A 21,356-nucleotide genomic window follows, 5' to 3' on the forward strand; every position below is an offset into this window, starting at 1 on the left:
GTTCATACAGAAGTGTGCCAGCTGAATACAAAAGCTCCTTCAGTACACCTCCTCCTCCACTGGTGTTTATACAGAAAGAAGCCCAGTGGCCATAGAGCCCATGTGCGGAGGCTGATTCTTGAGAGGATGTGGAGTCCCTGCTGTTTGGCTTTTGTTAGAAAAGAAGCTCTACAGAAGCAGTGGTGCGTGTCATAGGCCCGAATGTACGAATCACGCAGCCCCCAGCTGTATTGTGAGAAAACAATGGCCAAAAGCACTCTCGCCCCGAAACTCTTTGTATAAGCAGCGTTTTTAAGGTACTTCTTACTGAACGTGTAGTTTGCCCAAGGAGGAGTCCTGTCAGGACGACTCATCTACAGATTGACTGCTGTGACATTTCATGTGAAGGAGTTTGTATTAAAGGGACAGTTCACGCAAAAATGAAAACTCAGGCTTCATTTACTCAAACTTTTGTAGTATAAAAAAGCATTGAGTGATGAGAGGCTTTAAAGGGAGCATTATTGTGTAGAATCAACTTTAATGTATTTTTTTTTTTACTTTGATAAGGTAATATGGAAGTGAGTGGACTAAGTGTTCACTTAGATGCCTGCTTTGTTGTAAATGAGCCCCCCTGGTGGGCAAATATGGCAAAGGTTGGTTCTGAAGACTTGAGTACTTTTGATTTACGTTTGCTACCATGCTTCAGAACAAGAACTATTTCCAACCTAATGTTTTGTTTTATTTTATTTTTAATAAATTTCTTATTTTATTATTAAATGTTTTATATATGTATAGTTTTTGATAACTTTTTTTAAACAGAAGTTTTTATTAATATTTTGAATAGTTTTTATTTTATATTAATTATAGTTAACATTTTAGCAATTTTATTGTGTGTTTTGCTCATTTGTATTATTATTATTGTTATATTTTCATCTTTTCGTCGATTATTATTACAGTTAGACCAAATGAAAATTGTAAAAATTATACAAGTTTTTAAAAATATTTTATTTCAGTTAAACTTTATTTTATTTCAAATAAAAAAATATTTTAAATGGATTTAGTTAACTATCATAACCCTGATTTACAGTAAAGGTCTGCATGGCATAAAAATGGACGTACAACACGAGTGATGAATAAGATTTTCAGTGGGAACAAACATTACGCTGATACCCAACTCAGCTGTCCCCTGTTAGAATACAGTTGTTAAAGAGAGAATTAGAGAGAAATTGGCTTTTTAATACAGCATTGTGCATTAGGGCCGCTGTTTCCACAGCCATCTGCCACCGACATTAATACGCTTGAGAGGAAGACCAAGAGATAGAGCGAATGAACAGTCGGATAGCATTTGTGTGCTTACTGCCTCTGCAGTGGCCCTGTGAGAGCGCCAGGACACCTTCCCATGGGCATCACGCTGCCGAATCACTGCTGATGTTTGCACAGCTCACGTGTGTGCCCAGTTCCCCGGAAGTCACCATCTACGGTTCTTTATTTATTACCTGCTGTCGCATAATGCCACATAGAAAATCTCGGCCAATGGCGCATTCATTGCCATCACAGATCAGTATTTGTTTTCTATTGAGCCAGCAAACACTTTTTCGCCTTTGTTTAACAGCTCTCATCCACATAAAAGAGGGAACATCCCCAGGCACAAAAGCCTCACTGGCTTCCTTCCTGATGTGGCTGCACTGTGAATGCGCTTTGCTTTTGTGTCCTGCTGTTGTTTCTGATGCCTGGATGGATGGCTCAACATGAACTGCCTACAATGGGGCGAGATCATTAGCTATTCAGTTTGCTAGCCCATCCACGCTAATTGGTGGAGAGGCGCACATCTCTGTCAATTCTCATTGTGCACTCGGTTAGCTGGGACGGCCTCTGTCACAGTGCATCACTTCACCTTGTTATGGCAGTGTGTTCCCTCGGGGTGGAGAGGCGGGTGAAGAGGGCACCCAGCCAGCCCAGATGTTCCTTTCGGCTTCGAAGCCGGATCTCGCTGTCACCTAGTTGAGTTCCGCGACTATGGCATACATAGGGGAACGGTTGCCTAGGCAACAATGCTCCTGCCTAATGGCCAGATCAGTGTGCTGGATTCTGAATGGATGGTTATTTTGTCCTTTTTTTGTGTTCGCCATCTGCTAGCAGTCCAGGTTTATTTTCCAGAAAGAGCTATATGTTGATCCGTAGTTGGACTATGAAAAGGGCAGCAGCCATTAGGTCTGTTTGACTGCAGCGCCAAAATTGTGGTTAATTTTGGTTAACCCTCATTAAAAGAGGATGCTGCACTGATGCACATAACAGGGATGCATGAAAGTTTTTTGAATGTGGAGTGTGACCTCCATGAAAAAGTAATATGTAATAAAGAATAATACATATTTATTAAATTTTAAAATAAATATTTATTAAAGGGTGTGTGTAATTGGATTCTTCTTCTTAACATACTTCTCATATTTTAATGGTTTAATCTGACTTTCAATTGTTTTTGTTTTGTTTTTGTTTTTTAAGAAGGGCACTTTTTTACATGTAGCATTATCAGCATTTTATTGAATAATTCAAGCAATCAAATAACAGACCATTTCCTTGTAAAATCAAGTGACCGATTTACGAGACCTGGCAATTTTTTGTTAAAAATAAATGAAAATCAGAGTTAAATTTTTTTTAAAGGGTTAGTTTACCCCAAAATTTTAATTCTGTCATTAATTACTAATTACCCTCATGTCATTCCAAACCTGGCCGTAAGACCTACATTCAAAATAATCAAAAAAATATTAAATGAAATCTGAGAGCTTTCTGACCCCGCATACACTCTTAAAGAACCAATCAGTCAATTCAGCCAAATCTGAATTATGATCTGAATAACCTTATTTCACCACTAAGAATGTTTTGTTAAACAGAAAGTTTCCTCATATGATAAAGGTTCTTTATGGTTTTTCTATGGCATCCTGAAGCACCTTTATTTTTAAGAGTGTAGACAGAACTAACATATTCAAGACCCAGAAAGGTTATAAGCACATCAATAAAATAATCCATGTGACATCAGTGGGTTAACCTAAAATTAATGAAGCGAGAATACATTTTGTGTGCAAAGAAAACAAAAATACTGAGTTCATTCAATATTTCTTCTCTTTGAGAAGAAAGGATCAGAATTTCGACCGACATGAGGGTGTGTATTTATAACAGAATTGTCATTTTGGGTAGAACTAACCCTTTAATTCAGATGCAGCACAATTCATGTTTTCAGGGTTTTTTTGTCTGGGTTACTTTAATCTCCAATTATGAGTCAAATAGAAAAGCCATAATCATCCATAGGGTTTGTGGTTATGCTTCATGATTGAATATGAAAAACTTGGAAAACAGTATTTTCACTCTTAGAATTTTTTTCATAAAAAAACATTTTCTAAAAGACAGCCTAACTGATTCAAACCGATTATTTCAGACAGCTCTTGTCTGTTTGAGTGTATTTGAAACTATAGGGAAATTTCAACTTTGCAGCATCAACAACTGGAATTTAAACATTTTAAGCAGATTTCTAAATGCTTAAACATGGTGTGGCGCTTTTGAATAGATTGTATATCTGCTATTATGGTGAAAAGAGGATTGTTTACATTGTGTATTTTGGCTCCCATATGTTATCGGGTAGCGTTTGCATTAATGTACATTATCTGTGTTCTCTCCTCAGTCCCTCAGGGAGTGATTCAGAATGGAGCTCGAATGATGAGCCAGGGCCTCTTCCCAGGAATCCGACCCCTTCCCATCAACCCCATTGTCAGCAGGACAGCTGCTGTCAGGTCAGTCCTGTCCCTCTGGTCACTTTCAGCCCATTTCCCGACTCATTACATGATTGACAGATTTATCAGCCAATTGGAATCATGCTTACATTGCAGTGCTTTGGCTCATATCTTATCTCTCCCTTTGACTCTCTTAAGTCTGGCTGCTCTGTTCCTCACATTTCATTAGATCAGAGCAGCCAGGTCATTGCAGACATCAGCGCAAAGTCTTATCCGGGCTAAGGCCGTACTCTTGCATGCATGATGTGACATGTATAATTGATCACAAACACCAATTCTTTTTTTTATGACATTACCAAATACACAGACTGACTGTCTCGCAGTGAAACATTCATAAGCTTGGCCTCAGAAACAGGCTGCCCTTCAGGTACTGCATGCTAGTGTCAATGCACACTCAAAATCTAAACGAAATGTTTAAGCTGAAGGTAAATGTGCTCAGGGTCTGGCCCGGTCATGGAATCAAGAATTCCGAGCTCTGCTGCAGCTCAATGGAAGATGTGTTATGAACTAAAAGGATAGAATAAGAACTTAGTGCTCAGAAAGCTCAAAAGCCTAGACCTGTTAAATATCTCTAATTACATCTGTTATGAAAAGAGCATTCAGGAACAGTTCTCCACTGTCCATATGCTTCCACACAGGGTCTGCTCAGGCTCTCAGATGCTGTATGATGCACATATCGTGCAGTGACAGGATGCATACAATCCAAGGAGTAAAACTGCCTCTTTGCCTCTTTAAAATGAGTGACACTGCATTTAGGCATTAATTATTGAAGCAGTTTCTTTAGCCTGCTGTGCTGTGGTTATAATTTATGAATCATAAATGCACATATGAGGGAGGAAGTGGAAAAGCTCTTAGGACTATTTTTCGAACCACAGAGGGAGTTTTAACATTGCTGCAAAGCTCAGCAGGATGTTCTTTGTCACTCAGAGCGGCCGCTATATAAACTGTGACCAAAAGCACAAAATAAGCATCACTTAAAAGACACTTCATTACTGTTTGAGGGTAAAGAAAGCTCAACTCTCTTTATTTGCTGTTTTCATCACATTATTTTAGCCAAAAATGGAGAGCTTTGTAATCCAGCAATTAATTTGCTTATTAATTGTGTTGTTGGCCAAATGAAGAGGTGCTTCAAAGCTCAAGTGTGTTTCAGAGACAAATGTTTAATTGTTTTTAACATTTAAAGATGAGGCGCTCGAAGGCTGCAGTGCATACCAGCACCTAGCACAAAATTCAAAAAAATTCTGATTTCTGACGTATCATATGAGGCTGAAGTTGGAGGAATGATGCTGAAATTCGGCTTTGCATAACAGGAATAAATTACACTTTCATAAATATATTCAAATAGAAAGCAATTATTTTAAATTGCAATAATATTTCACAGCATTACTGTTTTACTGTGTTTCTGTACAAATAAATAAAGCATTAGTGAGACTTCTTCAAAAACATTTTGAATGGTGGTGTATGTACTGTATATATTCTTTTTTTTATTTTGATTTTAGGTGAAATATTACCTAGGTGAAATATTCTTGACAGATTTTGTGTTTTAGATTTACTTTATATAATAACAAATGGGATGAATTTATTCATGTGTTCCAGAGGTTGTTGCAATCTGTGCAAAAAACTGCGAAACATCAGTACAGTGTCCATGTTACACATATTATTATAATTAATTGCTATAGTAGTATAATTACAAGCAGCTCCACAAAATAATTACACAACAAGCGCATGTAGTTCATTTGTTTTACTCAGCACTTGCACAGTAAAACAGGAACAGCATGTGTGCACTTGCACTAATGCATGTCTCGTCTGTGTTAATAGGTCAGTACTCGGATACAGAATAACCAGTGATGGCGAGCCAACCTGTAACTCTCCACTGGTCAACAGCGACCCCAAGGAGGACCACACCTACAGTTTTGCCAAATCTTCCAGCTCGGATGTTGAAGAAGAGGCCAACTGCGAAGGAAGCGAGGTGAGCTTCCACGCCAACGAGGCCAGCAGCGATGCCGAGGAGGACGACAAGAGCAAAATCAAGAAGGAGCCCAAGGAATGGTCTGTGGACTCCCTCGCTCTGGCCCAGCACAAGAAACGGCAACATTTGACAAAAGTCAAACAGAGAGTGGCCAGTGACACTCTTCCTCTAAAGAAGAGGCGCACAGAGAAGCCTCCGGAAAGTGACGACGAGGAAATGAAGGAGGCAGCCGGATCCTTGCTTCATTTGGCAGGAGTCAGGGCCTGTTTGAACAATATCACCAACCGGACGGCAAAGGGGCAGAAAGAGCAAAAATAATGAACTGACTGTATTATAAAGAGAAAAAAAAACATCACTTTGAATAGAATTTACTATTTTTTTCCAGGACATCAGGTGAATTCTACTGATTTGTGGCAATATCAACAATCACTTTGTTTTCCTATCTTTATAGGTAACATTTTGCTGAGGGTTCTTTGTTTTAGTTCACTTTTAGTTCATTTTATTGTGATTTCTTTTTTTAATCTACGGAGATTAAAGCCATAGCCTTCCCTTTTTGAAGATATTCTGTAAAACATTTCATTCGACTGAGAAAAAAGTGATAGTAAAAATTGCCCTGCCCCATTGTCATAGTTAAAGGGACAGTTCACCCCAAAAGTTTTGTTTTACCCAAATGAAATTCTATCAGATCTGAAAGATTTCTGTCCCTCCACTGAAAGTCTATTCAACCAAAACTCTGACACGTTAATAAGATCATAAAGAGATAATAAAAAAAAAAGAATCCACATACATTAAATTGTTTATTCCAAGGTTTTGCTTTGTATGATGAACAGATTTAATTTAGTCTTTTATTCACATACAAACATTAAGCAAACAGTGTTTATAACATTCAGATTTGGTTGTAGAAGCTCAGAGGTTTGGCTGAAAACACTTTCAACTGGACAGAAATTTCACATTTCTTTAAAAATATCTTCATTTGTGTTCCACAGAAGAGTCTTTGTGTTTGGAACGGCATAAGGGTGAATAAATGATGACAGAACTGTAATTTTGGGGAGAACTAATCCTTTAAAAACATGACAACAAATTGTGTTCTGCAGCACGTTCTGCAGTCAGAGTAGTTCGCGAGTTAGTGATAATTATGGGTTATAGTAATCTCTGCTGTAATATAAGATGTTTTAGAAGCACAGGGCGGTGCCAAAGACAATCCTCAAGCAGTTTCTGTGATGTCACTTCCCCTTGATGCTCTGGTCGTTAAAGCATTGTGTGGAAAACACTCATAGTTGTTCTTTTGGCTCGTATGAATCATAGTTCACTGGGATGAGGGTAAAGCCATAAGCTTTAGTCATAGTGTTTTTTGGATTCAAAAGTGATACATTTACCAATAAGTCACGTTTTTTCCTAAGCAATCAAATTGAGTGATATTTTCTATCTAAACCGATAGTGGATGGTGATACTCTTTCTTCGGCACAATGAAAATGAAAACTCGGAGCTAAAGCTACAATACCTGCCAATTTTATTTTAATAGCAGAAAATAATGACTGTGGAGTTGTTATGTGTTTGTTCATTTGTTTACGTTTTTACAATTTTTTTTTTTTTTTGAAACCCTCGTGATGTAATAAGCAATTTCATCCAGTCAGGATAAACACTGTATAAAATGAACACTAGACCATTTCCTTTCTTAATTTAAGCAATGTAGCCAGCAGGATTTTCCAAATCAAGTTGCATGGGTTCTGTAAAGATAAAAGAAGACCGTTTTTAAAAAAAAATCAAAGTTCATGTAAGGTAAATAATGTATTTAGCATGGAGCATGAATTATTTTCATATATAAATATGCCAATAGGCCTAGTCTCTTTCATTGTTTTTGTCGGATTTGATTTCCATTTGTCGTCCTCATCACCTTTGTGTTGAAGCAGGCATCTTTAACAATTACCTTCTTCAGGGACAAACACTGACTGTTGGGAAACTCTCTCTGCAATACGAGGACTGGGACTCGGGCCGTCTCGGTCCACTCTAGCGGCCGCCCCAAATACCCAGGAATACCCGCTACGTCAATGTCCGTGTCATCAAGGAGAAGTTCGTAGTGAGTGTCGGTCCCCTTCCGGCTGTCGTGCCTGCTTTACTTCCATATGTAATCCAGATGTGCATGTCTGTGATTTATTCAGGGTCTTCCATTTTGTTCCACAAGACTTTGGAAGACTTTTTTTTTTTTGTTGATTTTATTCCTATATTTACATGTAGCATTGTTCAGGAGTCAACATCAGTATTGATTCAGTGGTTCTCGGTACAGGCAGTCAGACGGTTATTTACGCCTCCACGCATATATATTTAAGCACTTATAGACAATAAAAACAAGTGATACCAGAGCTCAGTGCAAACGTTTGTGTATATATATTCACGACCTCACCAAATTGCACTTTTACTGTTTTAACGTATAGTAAAGAACTTAAGGATTCAGTGCCAAAGCCAGTAATGACTCTCTACACCAGAGATTGGCACTCGAGTTAGTGACTCGGGCTCGAGTCGCATTTTTAATTGACTTCAGACTTGACCAGTTCAGACTCGACCTGAAATGACTCCAGACTTGAATCGGCTCGAGGAAAATGACTCGTGAAAATTTTAGAGTCTTTTATCCTTAAATACTTCTATAACTGATATTCAAAAGGCGGACCGCATCCGCACCCCGGCATCCATCCGGAATTGATGTTAGATGGTTAGCATAGAACTTAAACTTTGTAACTGCTAGTTATCTTTCTTTTTTGCTAAAGATGAGAGCATTCTGATTATTTTGTTTTTTAGTAGATAATGCTTTTAAGTAAAATATTAAATAGTAATAGATTTCAGGAACTAAACCCTGAAAAAAAAAAAAAAAGTATGCTATTTTAATCTGTCACGTGGCCTCACATGTATCTAAATGTAAAAATACAATACATGTAAAAAAAATTAAATAAATTGTCCAGACCTCTGCTTGGAAAATATAGAGGCCGTGCCCCCCGGAACTTTAATTGAATACCCCTGACTTATATCATAAAGAAATACTTTATTTGTATGGTTTTGTAATATCTGTGTCATGGTAGATTGGACAGTTATTATAGAATTTGATTACAGAAAAACATGGTAATGGATTAAAACATAAAAGGCTGGATGTACATTACATCTTAACATCTCTTTTTTTTTTACAAAGCAGATCATAGATCATGTACTGTATTTTGTCTGTAGCCTATAAAACAGATTAGTAAATAGGAATATCTCAGTACATGAGGATTCTGAATGGGATCTTTTTAGCGAGCCGTTAAATAACTTGATACTCAACTCAGACTCGTGACCAAAGACTTGAGACTTGACTCGGACTCCAAGTCAAAGACTTGTGAACATCTCTGCTCTATACACTGCAAAATGGACGATGCATACTTGATATGTCTGTCACACACTTCAATAAGTTGTAGCATTTCTGTCATGTACTCATGTCTAAGATATTCTCCATTATATCTGTTAATATCACACTGCATTGCTGTGTTTCACGAAGTCACACTGCCTTCCCCATTCATCTTACGATGATGATGATGATGGTTCAACCCGATGTTTTGTAGCGTGTTGAATGTTATACCTGACCCATGAGTGTTAATGTGATGTCTCCAGTTGGCATGCCTTTCCCTAACCGAGCTAGACATTTATTGACGCAAAATAACCCTGATTATAACCTTGTCTGCTGGTCTTTATAAACATCTGTCATAACACATTTCCGTTCAATATGCTTCAAACTGGGAAACCGGTAGAGAGAGCTATGAGTCCTTTATACACTGCCTTCCTTCAAAGACAACACTCACTACGGAACTTTTCCTTTCTAGTTCTTTTCGGAGGAACTTGAAACATGTTAAAAAGCATAAAGAAGAGACAGCCAAAAAAAAAATGTTAATAGGGGGCGAAGTGTTTCTTTTTCTTCCCATTGTTTTTTTTTTTTTTTGAAAGGTTCCTTTTAACTGCCATTCTGTTACGTGTTTGAGTTGTTTAAGATGAAAGTAACGGAGTCCATTTGGTTTGTGATGAAATATTCAGTCTGATGGCATGTGCACCCTGCTAATATGTCAATATAGTGGTGTAATGGCACTCTATATTTTCTTTGACTTTGAATCATATTGCCAAAGACAACAATTTTATCGATTAATGTAAATACCACTTTGTCCATTGCTACGACAAATTCTATTTGTTTTTGTTTAGTTTATTGGTTTTTTTTTCTCCAACCCTACCATCAAGTTTCTGTGATGTATTGTCTTCCAGTTGCAATAAAAAAAAAAGTTGCAAAGGTGATTTTGGACTAGCATGATGGTTTTGTGCAGCTCTAAATCCATTGTTGATATTATTGGGGGAAAAAAAATCACATAATACTCAACATGTTTAACTGGAAGAGAAAGAGAAAAAAAAATGGCCTAAACCAGAGTTAACGATGTTGTCTATTGGATTCAAATTAATAATATGACATTTCTAAATGTTGTTGTTTCACCATAACATGTGTTTGCAATGAGGAATATGAATCAAAAACATATACATGTCATTATATTGTAGGAATAAACTACATAACCATTAAAACATAATGTTTTTAAAAGAAGTTTCTCCTGCTCACAAAAAAAAACTGTATAAATAGTATTATTGTGAAAGATTATTACCATTTAAAACAACTGTTTTATATTTTAATATATTTTAAATCAAATTAATTATTGTGAAGGCAGTGCTGAATTTCCAGCATACATAACTCCTGTCTTCAGTGTCACGTGATCAGTGACAAACAGGCATCATTCTGAGATGCTGATTTGGCGCTGAAGAAAAATTTATTATTATTGATAAAAACAGTTGAATATTTCTTCCTAGTATTGATAAAAACAGTTGTGCTGTTGTGCATCCTTTGTTGAACACAAGTACTTATATATAGTATATACGACCTCCCAACTTCCCACACTGCACATTTACAGATGATAGACTTCAACGAACAATGTGATTGTAAAGTATAAGTGGTTTTGCTTACAGTTACATTCTTAAAGATACAGTGTAAATATTTACATTTTCAAATAAAGTCTGTATGCAAAACTGACACTATATTTTATGATCTTCATAAATTAAATGGACATTAAAAATTGTTGAAAGAGTTTGATGATGTCTGCCAGGCTCATCAAAATGAACTCTGTATACACATCATTTATAAACCCTGATGGAGTCTGTGGCCTATTCTTAATCAAAGAGTGAGCATTTGGAAATCACACTGCCTCCCTGAGCCCTGTCACCACACCCATGCTCGCCTGTGTTGCTATGCAACTACAGGAAAAGAGAGACTGAAAATGTACAAGAAGCTTTTTTCCAGACACAGACATACAGAGTTTGTCTATTTTGCAAGGGTTACGCACAGGTTACCGGAGCTGAGGTTACATGTGCCCTTTACCTTACACTGACATATTCCGGAGAACATTCTATTCAAAACAAAACTAAACGTCAAACAAATGTCATTATTCAATTTGGGCTGTCTGTGTGTGTTTGTGTGGAGTTTGGCATGCCTGTGACCTCATCGTACAATCTCTGCAAACATCACTCTGGCAGTCAAAAGGCTGTTTCATTTACTCAGTCAATCTATCTTAGTGTTCCTCTGAAATCTCCCACGAGAGTCGGAGCGCAGCCCCAAAACACACTTCCAAAAGACATATTGCATGTGTTTGTTGCCAAGGAAACAAAGTGAGGTGGCTTTCATTCCAGCACATCCGGATGTTATTTTTTTGTCTAAAGGCAGAACGTAACATGAAAAACTGTAAATACAATAAAGTTTTTCAACAATAAAGGTAACGATATTTTCGTCCACACCAGCATATGATATCGTCTTTATTCTAAGCGCATGCTTGTCTGCCGGTTTAAATTTTCAAGCTTGTTACAGCAGGATGAATTCTGATTGGTTGTCAATTTTTTATCGTTCATAATTGTCTTGCTCAGAGGACACATTGGTGTCTCACAGTGGATTTGAACCCAGGTCTCTCACACCAAAGGCATGTGTCATATCCACTGCGCTAACACCACCCCTATATGAACCTCATGAAGCCACTCTGAGGCAGTATAATGTTTTAATGATCTACAACAAAATAGAAAGAGTTTTTGTAATAACTAAACAAATATTTAATTACTATAGTACTGATTTCCTGCTAGAAATAATATCAAAAGTGCAAAAAGTCATTCAGAAATATACATTTACACATGAACTGACCACCAAACGCAACTTTCAGAAGCCATTTTTTTTTTTTTTTAGCTCAGTCATCACAGAATGGAACGCACAGGATTGTGGGACATCAAAAGCAGCGAAGGATACATCTATGCTGTCTCCAAAATTAGATCAGAAAAAAGTACCTCCAGAGACAGGAAGTAAAGCAGAATTTGGATTTGAACGTGTCTTGATGCCTTCCTGCTTTGGAATGCTGCCTCCGAAGTCAGCATTTTAGAGTTTTCGGATGCAGTGGTAGTGTGAACTTTGCCTAACACTTTCCAACTGCAACTTCTACTCGTTTGCAAAGTAGCAGGAAACCAAGACACTCGTTGCCAGCGCTAATCAATAAGTGCACTCTTTAATGTGCTATGAGATAATAACCATTCAAATATGCCACATGGTGCCTTCAATTTGTCAGTCTTTGTAAGTCAGACACAAATATGGGAGTATTACAGCAAATCTGTGGCATTAAGGGAAGAATGTTTGAATACATTTGCAAGTCCATACATCTTGCCTTAATCTGCCTGATTTGCATGAGGGCACAGTCGAGGGATTTGAGGAGAAATTGGAATCTCTCATACATGGCTGGCAAAACGTGCCAGGACTTCATCAGCAAAGGCATGTGTTTCAGATCTATATGGTCTCTCGACAAAATCACCAGGGTTTGAATGATTACACATTACTGCTATATCTTTCATCGATCTATAATGAGAGTAAAAAACCCTGGTTAAGTTGTGTTGTTCTAATTTCGTTGTGTTGAGGCTTGTTTCTGTTGTGTTGCGTCTTATTTCCATTGTGTTGTGCTAATTTTGTTGTATTGTGGCTTGTTTCCATTGTTGTGGCTTATTTCCATTGTGTAGTGCTTGTTGTGTTGCAGCTTTTTTACGTTTTGTTGTGCTAATTTTGCTGTGTTGCGACGTGTTTCCGTTGTGTTGTGCTAATTTTCTTGTGTTGCAGCTGTCTTGTGTTTTTTTTTTGTGTTGTGACTTTTTTCCATTGTTTGGGGGCTTGTTTTTGTTGTGTTGTGGACTACTGGGCCACCTTAAGGTGTGAAAATACAAACAAACAGAAATTCAGGTTTTAAAATTTAAAAGAAATTCAATTTACCTGAGAAAAATGTACAAGGATAATAGATAACAAAGCTAACATAACAAAACTTAATTTACAAACTGTTTATTTAACTGTGACATTTTTGAGCATGCTTAATAATAAATAAAGAAAATAAAATCAAGATATGTTATCTGAAACCATTTGAAACATCTTACACTTCTCAAATAAACTGATCTAGTAAGAATATTCAAGTACCTTACAGGACAACAAGAACTAAAATACTAATTAAGAAAATGAACAGGTGTATAATTCAATGTCTAAATATTGTTAAAGGGATATAAAAAAAAAATCACAATTCATCATGCAAATAAATGTATAAAAGACGCCTATTGGAAACCATTACAATGTTACAATGATATATTACAATGACATCATTAGTGTTGGATGCTGAATGTTCTATCAATGTCCAAGTCAATGGGAAATTTTAAAATGGATTGAAATTGGTTAAAAGGGTCAAAATTCATAAAAAAATAATAAGTTTACAAAAAAAAAAACAAAAAAAAACATGCTGATAATAATAATCCAAAGTCCGACTATGGAAGATATTTCATTGCTTACCAAGTCTGCCTTAATCAAGGAACAATTTTAAAGGACAGAACAAATCACACAATGTGCTTAGGGCTTAAGAGATGAACTAGCCAAAGTTGTGTGAATCATAAGGTAAAGAGAGAGAGAGAAAAGAGGGAGCAGGTAATGAATCCGACATTTTCCACAGAGGCTGTGCTGACGAAGCAGATGGAAATGCCAGTCTAAATGGTTCCCACTTTTGCTCTCCACACCATGCTTTCCATGAATTTTACAGCTTTGGACACTAAGTTTGTGAGAGAGTTTCAAATCAGGACTGATATCTGTCTTGTCCCTGTCCCTGTGTCTCTCTCTGTCACTCTCTTATTCTCCCTTTCACTTTTATATGCCCACATGCGCACACTGCTCTCAGTTACAAATGAGCCTGCGGTAAAATTAATGTTCTGTAACCAACGTGCTAACTGCAGGTACCCCGTTTCTGCACCCACGGCAGCTAATGCCCTTGATCTTTCATTAGGAGTCCACCTAAAGAACCTCAGGGAAAGCTGGAGCCAGTGGAGCTGGGGAAAAGAGGAGAGAAAGCCCTTCCATCAGCAGCCAAGTCTGTCCATCCGGCCTTTATCACAGAATGGACTTCAACTAGTTTGTAATTCTCCACTAACTTTCTGCACTTTCTCCTGCACTACAGTACAATAAAGCTATTCTATTAATATGTTTTCTTATCTCCTGTATAGTAATGCTATGCACAAAGTACAGTCTTTATGTATGTGAAGATTTTTGTGGTTATTTGAGTGCATGCACGTCATTTTGAGGTATATGACTCGAGGTGAATTAGTGTAATAAAAATTTTAATTAAATTAAAATGTACTTTCTTTTCAGCAAGAATGCATCAATTGATCAACTGGTACAAAAAAAAAAAAATTAAAATAAATGATGTTCTTTTGGATTTCTACTCTTTAAAGAATCCTATATATATATATATATATATATATATATATATATATATATATATATATATATATATATATATATATATATATATATATATATATATATATATATATATATATATATATATATATATATAGAGATTTATAGTATATGCAGTATAGACGGGTATACACCACCTTAATCACACTATTACTGTTGTGTAGGACTGTTTGCCGGATTTCTTTTTTTCACGGAAGTGGTCAGGTCAACCATTTGACGGCAAACAAAAGAGTACAGCTTCAACATCGTTGTCGACTGTTTGCACATAAGTATGACAGATAATTTACTGCAGTTGAAGCTTTTGTAAAATTACTATAAAGATACGTGACATTCTGGAGGGGATGTCGGATGGTGTCGCGTGGGGATGTACTCACGTGTGTCATTAATCGATCTATGTAGGCTACAATCATGTAAGATGGTAACATGAAAGGAATATTCTAAAAGCAACTCATGTAAACACCTTAATCATAATATTGTGTTATTTAGAAAAAGGTAAATAATTTGATCACTGATGCCCATGTAAACGTAATCATTGATAATAATAAGGAATGTTTCTTGAGTATCCACCTTATCTTTCCCATAAGAGCAGGCATGGCCATTCGTAAATTGAATGTGTCTGGCTTCCGCTTGCAGCAATTTTAGCTGTACAAAACACCTCATTTTGCAGATTGATGGGTCTTACCATATTATTTTAATTTATTATCCTAATTATGAACACAGTGGTTTGAAGTACAAACCATTTTACCGTTTACTGCTCTTATTCTTCTCGCTATTTCCCTACCGCAGGTTAATGAACCGTAAGTCTCATTTCAATTCTCTATACATTGACAGAAAATGGCTTACTTTAAAATCAGCATATTAGAATGATTTCTGAAGGATCCTATGACACTGAAGACTAGAGTAATGATTCTGAAATCTCAGCTTTGCCATCAAATGAATAAATTGTATTTCAAAATATATTAAAATAGAAAACAGTTATTTTAAATTGTAATATTTTACTATGTTACTTTATTTCTGATCACATAAATGTAGCATTGGTGTGCATTCTTTCAAAAAAAAATATATATATATACAACCCGAATTCCGGAAAAGTTGGGACGTTTTTTAAATTTTAATAAAATGAAAACTAAAGGAATTTCAAATCACATGAGCCAATATTTTATTCACAATAGAACATAGATAACGTAGCAAATGTTTAAACTGAGAAATTTTACACTTTTATCCACTTAATTAGCTCATTTAAAATTTAATGCCTGCTACAGGTCTCAAAAAAGTTGGCACGGGGGCAACAAATGGCTAAAAAAGCAAGCAGTTTTGAAAAGATTCAGCTGGGAGAACATCTAGTGATTAATTAAGTTAATTGATATCAGGTCTGTAACATGATTAGCTATAAAAGCTTTGTCTTAGAGAAGCAGAGTCTCTCAGAAGTAAAGATGGGCAGAGGCTCTCCAATCTGTGAAAGACTGCGTAAAAAAATTGTGGAAAACTTTAAAAACAATGTTCCTCAATGTCAAATTGCAAAGGCTTTGCAAATCTCATCATCTACAGTGCATAACATCATCAAAAGATTCAGAGAAACTGGAGAAATCTCTGTGCGTAAGGGACAAGGCCGGAGACCTTTATTGGATGCCCGTGGTCTTCGGGCTCTCAGACGACACTGCATCACTCATCGGCATGATTGTGTCAATGACATTACTAAATGGGCCCAGGAATACTTTCAGAAACCACTGTCGGTAAACACAATCCACCGTGCCATCAGCAGATGCCAACTAAAGCTCTATCATGCAAAAAGGAAGCCATATGTGAACATGGTCCAGAAGCGCCGTCGTGTCCTGTGGGCCAAGGCTCATTTAAAATTGACTATTTCAAAGTGGAATAGTGTTTTATGGTCAGACGAGTCCAAATTTGACATTCTTGTTGGAAATCACGGACGCCGTGTCCTCCGGGCTAAAGAGGAGGGAGACCATCCAGCATGTTATAAGCGTTCAGTTCAAAAGCCAGCATCTCTGATGGTATGGGGGTGCATAAGTGCATACGGTATGGGCAGCTTGCATGTTTTGGAAGGCTCTGTGAATGCTGAAAGGTATATAAAGGTTTTAGAGCAACATATGCTTCCCTCCAAACAACGTCTATTTCAGGGAAGGCCTTGTTTATTTCAGCAGGACAATGCAAAACCACATACTGCAGCTATAACAACAGCATGGCTTCGTCGTAGAAGAGTCCGGGTGCTAACCTGGCCTGCCTGCAGTCCAGATCTTTCACCTATAGAGAACATTTGGCGCATCATTAAACAAAAAATACGTCAAAGACGACCACGAACTCTTCAGCAGCTGGAAATCTATATAAGGCAAGAATGGGACCAAATTCCAACAGCAAAACTCCAGCAACTCATAGCCTCAATGCCCAGACTTCTTCAAACTGTTTTGAAAAGAAAAGGAGATACTACACCATGGTAAACATGCCCCGTCCCAACTATTTTGAGACCTGTAGCAGAAATCAAAATTGAAATGAGCTCATTTTGTGCATAAAATTGTAAACTTTCTCAGTTTAAACATTTGCTATGTTATCTATGTTCAATTGTGAATAAAATATTGGCTCATGTGATTTGAAAGTCTTTTAGTTTTCATTTTATTAAAATTTAAAAAACGTCCCAACTTTTCCGGAATTCGGGTTGTATATATATATATATATATATATAAAATCCTACCAAACTTTTGAACTAGAATATATAATGACCAATAACATTGGAAATATGTAACATTACGGAAGTAAAGTTTGTGATAATAATTATAAATTTGTGAATATAATTTTTAGTCTAAAAGTGGCACCAACTGGAATTGATAACACTATTTTCAAACATCCACCCTCCCATCTGCCATTGTTTAGTCCCAAAATTGTGTGATCCTGTCCCATAATTATGCTTTGGGTTAAGCCTGAAGTTTACATTGGTCTGTTTAAGACTGCTCACTTCAGCATAAATAAATTTCCATAAATTACATCAGGTTTCAGATCCAAATCTGAGTCACCATTTCCCGTGTAGTTTGTTGTGTATTGAGTAACTTGCTTTGAAAGGAAATTAACCATATTGGAAGGGGCATTTTAAAATTTGAGGTGAAGTCGAAGGCGCATGGACCACTAGATAAGCACTTGGATCTATCGATAATTTTCCACCCGGTGTAGCAATCAAACCCGCCTATTAGTCAGCTTTGTACGCCGCAGCCACCTGCAGACAGAATAGACCCCATTGATTCGCTACGAGTTCATTGAGAACATATTTAGAGAATTAATGTGTCTTGGCGAAGGGCTGCAGCTGCTCTGATCGAGACTGCCATTATAAAATTAGTCTGTCCGACAGATTCATTTGGATCCAGATGCACAGCTACTCTTGCAATCTCATTTAACTGGACAGGTTTATTCCTCCTTGGAGAACTGATGAATTCATCAGATTTTAAAGGCCTGTGTGGACTGATGTGGATCAGAAACAAGCATGAGATCTATTAGATCAACATTTGAATTAAACTTCACAAGGAGAGTGGCATAAAATCTCTCTGATATGTTCTGCCAGCTTGGGATTCGGTTATTGACATTGTTTGTGAGAGACATTCTGGCAAGTAGATGTAAATATGAAGGGAAGGCCAGGGTTGCGTCCCTGATCCACACAAATTGGATGTAATGTCATATGAGATTTAATACTGTAACAGTATCAGCGCCCTGGCTAGTCAATGATGTCCTCATCATTTCTCTATGACAAGAGAAAAGCAAGACTGAACTCAGTGTCTCTATGCGATAGAGAGAGAGAGAGAGAGAGAGAGAGAGAGAGAGAGAGAGAGAGAGAGAGAATGAGATGGAAGAAAAGATTAATGCACCAAAGCCCTGGGCATATTAATTGCGATGAAAACCAGAGGGGATAAATCACCAGCACGTGGAATGGATGAGAGGAAGCGTGTGAACGGTCCTCCCTCTCACCTTGACTCCCAAGACACATGTGCCAGAGAGCAGACTGACTATTCTGGGTCTGCTCTTACAACATGCCTCATCCAAGTGCCATTAGCATAAAAAATGAAGCACTTTATATAAAAAAGTGTTTTTAGAACCATTTGGAAAAACATTCTTTAGTGTTTTTTCTTCCCCTTGGAAAGTCTGAAATGATAAGATATGTGATATATCGACACATAATGGTATTATGCTATAATATACTATACTTCAAATTACAAAAATATTGTCTTTAAAAATTTTTTGTACATTTAGTACATTTGTTATATTTTTATTATAATTATATATATATATATATATATATATATATATATATATATATATATATATATATATAATATAATAATATTTTTATTATATTATAACACACACACACACACACACACACACATATATATATATATATATATTTAATAAAATCGTTTATATTAATTTATATTTTAAAAAATAAAAATTGTGCTACTTAGTATTTTTATGGAAACCATAATACATTTTTTGGGGATTCTCTGATGAATAGAATGTAAACATAAAAATAAATAAATACATATATTTTTTATGTATTTGCAACATTATGTATTTACTGTACATTTTTATCAATTTAATGTGTACTTGCTGATCAAAAGTATCAATTAAAAAATAAATTAAAAAAACTAATCCCATCTCATACTTATGCTTTCAGAATTTCACGTCTGCTTAAGTCTAAAAAAATAAATCTGCTCACACAAAATCACATCATCAGGTTTCAAATCCAAATCTGTCTTAACACTGAGTCTCAATTACATTACTAAATTAATTAAGTCTAAATTACATTTATTCATTTAGCATAAATGTCTCCAGTTTCTGTGTAGTTTATTGTGTATTATTTATATTTATTAAAATGATTTATATTAATCTATATTTATAAAATCATCCTTGAAAACAGGATTCTATGATGAATAAAATGTAAAAAAATGTAATAATAATAATAATAATAAAGACATAAAACTTATTTGAAAAAGTATTTTGCAACATTATTTCTGTACTGTAAATTTTGATCAATTTAATATGTCCTCGCTGAACAAAAGTATTCATAAAATAAAAAATAAAAAACTGACACTAAACTTTTTAACTAGGCTATTGCTATTATAAACTATTAAATATCTTATACAGTAGTTATTTTATATTTATTTTTAACTTTAAAGCTCAGTAATAGTCTATATATATTATGGGCTATCCTACTCATTTTCAGTATTAGTTATTAATTCTCCTTTTGCATCTATATTTTTTCTTCTAAGTTTAGAAAAAACTAAATAATGTTAAAAATGAAATAAAACACAACTGAATAAATAAAGCACAAAAAAAGCTTAGCTATAAAAGAAAGTAGCCTACCTCTGATCATGTTTTTATTTAGAGCTGCATACTTTGAAAACAAACTTCTTTGTTAATACATTTAACTTGAGGGGTCTCAGATGCATGACTGTGAAGCAGGAGGGCAGATGCCCGCCGTCCCTGGCAACAGTGAGAAACGGCACAGGCGTCACCAGTAGTTATGCAACGCGCTGCTAACACGCAGACAGCCGAGCGCGTGAGAGACTGAGCGAGCGCTTTCATTAAGAACTCCGAGAGCTCAGCGGGGTCTCTGCCATTTCACGTACAGAGTGCCAGAAATCACCCCGCTGCTAATGCTAAAAATAAAGCTTTCCTTTCACTGACGGATGTGGTGACTTGAAAGTTGTTTTGTGTTTACTTTTTTCACCTTCTTATTCTTTCCCCTCTCGGGGTTCCTGGGAAAAGGTCCCTGGCTTTTTCAAAGCTTGACAGGCTGATAGACAGGAATGGGTTCAAAGAGTCTGTAACCTTAACACACAGCTGTCTGAGGTTTTCCTGATCATACAGGCAGATACCTGTGGACTGAAAACAAGAGTCAGGTAGCCTGTTTCATATGATAAGAGTCATTCCTCAGGTAGAAAACAAACATTTTGGCGATTAGAAAAGATATGCATCGAACCTGCCTGTTGTCATTTTATTTTTATTTAATACTGTATTTCATATTAAATGGTTTCAAAAAAGTCAATCTATAATTACTTCGTTAATTAAAAAAACAACAACAACAACAACAAAAAAACCTTGGCTCGTACAGTTGATCTAAATCGATATCTAATGTCAGTCTTTATAAGAACGTTGGCGCCCCCTGTAGGAGATATTTATGTTTTACATAAACTATGGATACCTCACTCAGTTTATTCAGAATTATTTAAAAGTCATGCATCTTAACTTTGAAATAATAAATGTTTTATTTTATCATTCCTACATAGTGTGCAGAAATGTCTTAAATAGAAAAACTGCCACACACAGACATGCCACAACACAAAACAAGAATTATCAAGAATTAATTTAGCAGACGCTTTTATACAAAGCGACTTACAAATGAGGACATAATATAAATAATAATAATAAATAATATAAATTATATTATTACACTGAAGTTAAAGTGAAATATATAACATTATATAATTTAATTTAATTTAATATATTATTTAAAAACTTTAATTAGACGCACTTTTTGTTCTCTGGTGTGATGCGTTTTGGGCATAGACGGGTTTTGGGGCAACTTTCTTTAGTTCTCCACCTGGTAAGCACCTGATTGGATATTTGAAGCAGCGCTGCTTTAACTGTCCAATCATGTGACAATAAGGTGTGGCATCGAACAGCGCTGCTTTCACTGTCCAATCAGCTGCGAGTAAGGTGGGGCATTAGACCAGATTCACCGGGAGCGAGTGAGAGCTACAATCTGCTTGGA

At 36.1% G+C, this 21,356-nt stretch overlaps 1 protein-coding gene across 5 annotated transcripts in view; it reads left to right on the forward strand.

Moving 5' to 3' along the window:
• Positions 1–6,508, forward strand: part of LOC132112561 (forkhead box protein N3-like) — an 85,869-nt gene extending 79,361 nt beyond the window's left edge. For all 5 annotated transcript variants that reach the window (XM_059520086.1, XM_059520085.1, XM_059520089.1 and 2 more), the window contains exons 5-6: positions 3,653–3,761; positions 5,580–6,508. In XM_059520086.1, coding sequence (XP_059376069.1) covers positions 3,653–3,761; positions 5,580–6,048 — 578 coding nt within the window. In that variant the 3' untranslated portion in view covers positions 6,049–6,508. The remainder of the gene's footprint in view (positions 1–3,652; positions 3,762–5,579) is intronic.
• The last annotated feature ends 14,848 nt before the right edge of the window (positions 6,509–21,356 follow it).

Source organism: Carassius carassius, chromosome 32 (genome assembly GCF_963082965.1).
Source record: "Carassius carassius chromosome 32, fCarCar2.1, whole genome shotgun sequence".
Lineage (NCBI taxonomy): Eukaryota > Metazoa > Chordata > Actinopteri > Cypriniformes > Cyprinidae > Carassius > Carassius carassius.